The sequence below is a fragment of the Sycon ciliatum genome, chromosome 6, assembly GCF_964019385.1.
Source record: "Sycon ciliatum chromosome 6, ocSycCili1.1, whole genome shotgun sequence".
Taxonomy (NCBI): Eukaryota; Metazoa; Porifera; class Calcarea; order Leucosolenida; family Sycettidae; genus Sycon; species Sycon ciliatum.
The window spans coordinates 2,120,333-2,125,858 of record NC_088648.1 but is presented as its reverse complement, the minus strand read 5'-3'; the positions used below and the strand labels follow the sequence as shown (position 1 = coordinate 2,125,858).

Here is a 5,526-nt window from a genome sequence, read left to right as displayed (position 1 = left end):
TGATTGCAGCGGAGCGGCATCCGTACACTGTCCTGCAGACAAACTGCGCGTGCACAGTCTGAAAGAACAGTGCGAACCGCTTCTGTGCCCAACCCATTACCAGCAGTGTGTGGGCCATGCAACATGTGCTTGGTGTAAGTCGAGACTCACACCAGAACACAGGTGGAAGTCACCAAACTTTCAGCTTGCAGAGTGTTATATTCGCCAGAATATGATCGACAGAGAACTACGTGGAGCAAGAGCACAATATATTACAACTATACTTCAGAACGACAAGCAAGGAACTATTCGAAATCAGGAAACGAATAACTGACATAGCTGACAGAGTAGACTACGCGCTCTACTTCAAACACTACGCATAACGTACACATGGCAAAGCAGTTGACAACAGTGTACAAGGCATGCATGTATAATGTGCAGTACACACAGAGCAGCGTATGGCGTACAGATCATGTACAGACAGACTATGGATTCAAACATAACACTCCTCCTCCTTTAGATAAGAAACGCCGTGAGGAATAGAATGTTGTTCATACTAAAACAAAAAAGAACTACTGCGTTGCAACAGGGAACACAGTAAAGATAAAGCTCACAGAACAATTAACAAAACGGAATGAGCTGTGCTAGAATCATGACAGGACTGTTAGTGTCATCACAATTCTTCAATCAAGCGTTGACGGGGACGATGCTGTCTGGAGGATCGGCGCGGCGACTGTGCTGGCTTAGCCTCAGACGATGTGGATAGGGGTTGAGCTACTTCGATGTCTGCATCGGGCTCAAATGCTGGCTCGACAGCTGGTACAGCGGGAGCGTGTTCTGCTGGTGCACTGACTGGTGCAGGTACGGTAGAAGGCTGGCGGAACTCAACGGCCGGTTGCGGTTGCAGTTCAATTTGTTCAGTCTCCTCTTCCCTCTCAGATTCTGCCATACGAAGGTGGTCAGAATGTACATGTCGCGTCTGTTCACCGGTACGAACGATGTACGATAGTGGACCAAGCCGCTCGGCGATAGTTCCGTGAATCCACTTTGGACCATTGCCATTACGAGTGTTGAGTACTGCTACAGCATCACCGGGAGTATAGTCTCTCTTCGTTGATGACGCTGTAGTCTGACGCTGACGCTGGGAACTACTGAAATTGGGCTTCAGCAGGGAGAACTTGACGTTTGGGGATTTCTTGAACACCAAGCTTGCAGGCGTGACTTGTGTTGTTGAATGTGGTGTGTTGCGGTACGCGAACACAAAACGGTGGAGCTGGGTGCCGGCTGACACGTTGTCCGGGCGAGTACGTAGCGCCTTCTTTAACTCTTGGACACAACGTTCTACTTGTCCATTGGACGCTGGATGATATGGCGGTGTGCACTTATGGCTGATTCCATTCTCCAAACAGAATTGGCGGAACAGGTGCGACGTGAACTGCGGACCATTGTCGCTGACCAGTGTCTTCGGGATGCCGTACGTAGATAAGAACGACAGTAGGCACTCCAGGGTCTGGTGGGTTGTCGTAGAAGACATCTTGTAGACGCTGAGCCATTTTGAATAGGCGTCTACAAGCAGAAAGTAGTGCTGGCCGTCGTGCTCGGCGAAGTCGACATGCACTCTTTCAAAGGGCTCGGAGGGATAGATCCAGGGATGCGGTGCTTCCTTGGGCGGAGCATTAGCGGTGTCTTGGCACTGACGGCATGACGTGGCTAGATGCTTGATGTCATCATCAATGCCTGGCCACCAGAAGAAACTGCGTGCGACGGACTTCATTCGCACAATGCCAAGGTGCACACTGTGCAGCTCCTGCAGCAGCGCGCGGCGAAGTTGCACAGGGATTACGGTACGATGGCCTCTCACCAAACAACCAGACTCGATCGTCAGCTCGTTGCGGCATCGGCGGTAGGCTTGAAGATCGTCGGGGGTGTCGGCGGGCCAACCGAATTGAAGGTACTGCATGATGCGCGAGATAACGGCATCGTCTTTGCTGGCTGCGGCAACATCAGCAGCAGAGACAGGTAGAGACTCACATGGATCACGGGCATGCTGGAGAACGGCGTTCACAACGGTTGCTTCTTGCTGCTCGGACAGCTTCAATGGCAGGCGGGATAAGCAGTCAGCGATGACGTTAGCGGTGCCACTGATATGCTCAATCTGGTACTCATACTCACTGAGAATTACTGCCCAACGCTGTAACCGGGAAACGGCTGTTGCTGGCATGTCGGAGTGCGGTCCAAAGATACGCAGCAGCGGCTTATGGTCAGTGCGGAGTACGAACGGACGACCATACAAATACATGTGAAGACGTTTCACTGCGAACACAATTGCTAGAGCTTCACGCTCGATCTGGCTGTAGTGCGATTCGGCAGAACTCAAAGCTCGGGACACGAAGCACACAGGACGTCGGCTGCCAGTATCATCTTCTTGCAGCAGACAGGCACCGAGGCCATACGGAGAAGCGTCACACTCGACAATGACTTTGCGGTTGATGTCGAAGTGGGCAAGAATGGGTGCATCGGCCATCAGACTCTTGACCTTCTCGAATGACTCTTGACATTCAGACGACCAGTCCCAGGGTGCGTCTTTCACGAGAAGTTGTCGTAGCGGCTGTAGTACATCTGAGATAGATGGCACGAAACGGCTGTAGAACATCACTAAACCGATGAACGACTGCAGAGCTGTCTGGTCTTTCGGTGGTGGTGCGTCGACAATGGCAGCAACCTTGTCGCCATTGGTTTGAATGCCTTCGCCTGAGACAGTGAAACCGAGATAGCGGACCTGGTCAACGCTGAGCACACACTTCTCGAGACGTAGACGTACACCAAATTCGGCAAGTCGCTCCAGTACTTGACGTAGGCGCTCATCGTGCTCGGCTGGGGTTGCTCCGGTGATAAGGATGTCGTCATAGAAACAAACCACACCGGGGATGCCTTGCAGGATCTGATCCATGGTTTGTTGCCAGATTGCCGGGGCACTTGCAACACCAAACGGCAGACGGTTGAATGCATAGAGACCGCGATGCGTGGCAATGACGCAATACTTCTGGCTTGCTTCGGATAGCGGCAGCTGTGCGTATGCCTGGCTGAGATCAAGCGTGCTGAACATTGACCCACCGGCAAGACGTGACAACAGATCATTCGGATTAGGTATTGGATGCTGACGTGGATCGATGTGCCGGTTGATCGTGACCTTGAAGTCGGCACAAAGGCGGATGTCGCCGTTCTTTTTGCTGACTATCACTAGTGGCGAGGCCCACTCAGCTGACTTGACTGGACGTATGATACCTTCACCCTCCAGACGGTCGAGCTCACGCTCCACGGCAGGACGCAGAGCATACGGAACGGGACGAGCTGAACAACAGCGAGGGGTCGCTCCCTCCTTCAAGTGGATCTCAGCTTGGTGGTCCTTGACCGTACCGAGGCCAGTTCCAAATACCACCGGAAACTCATTCTTGAAGTCAGCCTCTGTGCTCGACACTGAGTTGATGCGGAACAATGATGGCCAGTCGAGACGAAGACGGTGCAACCAGTTACGACCGAGTAGGGGATGGCTACCGCCCTTCACAACCACAATGGTGTCTGTGATGGATTGCTCACCGTACGCTACTTCAACAACCGTCTCTCCTACCACTGGTAGCGAACTGCCATCATAGGTGGTGAGTTGCAGCTGGGACGCCGCAAGCGGAACATCACTCCAGGACTGTTCCCACACGTGTTCAGGTACTAGAGTGACTTTCGCGCCTGTGTCCACTTCCATTCTCAGCGGCCGTTCGTTGACGAACACGGACACAAACAGCGAGTCTGACTCGTTCAGCGGAGACGTGACTTTCCCAATAGCGTAGGACTCATGCTGGACAGGCTTCTGCTGAGATGCTGGTGCGCTGTGTGCTGAAGGTGCACTAACGACTTGATGCGTACCACCTCCTCTTCCTCTCCTTCCAGTCTTGGACGACCTGGACGTCACTGGTTTCCGACACTTGCGCTTGTAGTGACCTTTCTTGTGGCAATTCAGACACTCCTTGCCACGTGCAGGGCAGTTAGCAGACTCCGCTGTGTGATCCGAAAGGCCACAGTTGCTACACTCTGCTCCGGGTGGACCACTTGAATACGTTGGTGTCCTAGTGCCAGTAGTGGAGGATACCAGACGGACAGGAGCTGGAGCACTGCGCGATTGTGACATTCCTCGAGCGCTGAGTTCAGTTGCCTCGAACTGTCTGGACAACTCCAGAGCATCCTTGAGCTTGAGAGTGCCTTGTTTCTCCAGAAACTTTCGGCGTAGACGATCATCGATGCACTTCTCTACAAGCTGGTCACACACTTGCTCGTCCTGGTCAGCAAACAAACAGAGCTTTGCTTGTTGAACCAAACGGTTGCCAAACTGAGCTACTGTCTCTGTCTCCATTTGCGCCAATCGGCGGAAAGTATGTCGTTCGAACATTACATTCGGAGTGTACTGAAAGTACGAATCCAACATAGTGACTACTTTGTCGTAAGAATTCTGGACCGAACCATCCGTCGGAGCTGGAGGTTCCGGGAGCGTGTCAAACACGTCCTGTACAGCGGGACCAACAAGATGTAACAGCTTTGCTTTCGACCGTGTCGAATCGGTGATATCCTCTGCAGCAAGGTAGTATTGAAAACTGCGTTTCCACTTCGCCCAGCGAATGGATACATCTTGAGCAGGGCCAGTAGGATCGAACTGAGGTACTGGGCGTTCTGCCATTGCGGATTACAAAAACTATCTTCGTCGCCAGTGTTATATTCGCCAGAATATGATCGACAGAGAACTACGTGGAGCAAGAGCACAATATATTACAACTATACTTCAGAACGACAAGCAAGGAACTATTCGAAATCAGGAAACGAATAACTGACATAGCTGACAGAGTAGACTACGCGCTCTACTTCAAACACTACGCATAACGTACACATGGCAAAGCAGTTGACAACAGTGTACAAGGCATGCATGTATAATGTGCAGTACACACAGAGCAGCGTATGGCGTACAGATCATGTACAGACAGACTATGGATTCAAACATAACACAGAGCATGTGTTGCGTAGCATGCACCATGTCAGGATTTCAGACGAGAGTCGATTTTGTAGACGCTGCTACCAAAAGCAAATTGACATGCTCCCTGCCGACAATGCACCAAGCACAGACCACCAATTGCGAAGCATCATCTCTCAGTACAGCACGGAAGGTGCCGAGAGTGATTTCCCCAATATTATAGTCATTGCCGCTACAGGACGGGAATTGCTGGACAAGGATGCCATATTGTTGACGACAGTGCACGATTTGTATACAGAGACTTTGCACCCAGCTGCTGACCCCAAGCCAGCGGCATACGTGCTCGGCAAATTGAAGTTGACCCTGGAGTACCACTTGCACATCATTCCACCTAAGTCGCGGAAGGATGGCACATTGCTGCTACGCAATGGATGTAATGTAATGCTGAGAAGGCACTACATATGATCCTTTCTGCAGAGCGTAAACACAAGATAGAGCAAACACCAACAAAGCTGGAAGACCTCACTCTGCCATGC

General features: G+C 51.7%; 1 protein-coding gene across 1 annotated transcript; it reads right to left on the bottom strand.

Moving 5' to 3' along the window:
* Positions 1–652: 652 nt before the first annotated feature.
* Positions 653–4,702, bottom strand: LOC135819065 (uncharacterized protein K02A2.6-like). The gene has a single exon (XM_065332215.1). The coding sequence runs from the start codon at positions 4,700–4,702 to the stop codon at positions 653–655; it is 4,050 nt and encodes a 1,349-aa protein (XP_065188287.1).
* Positions 4,703–5,526: the final 824 nt, after the last annotated feature.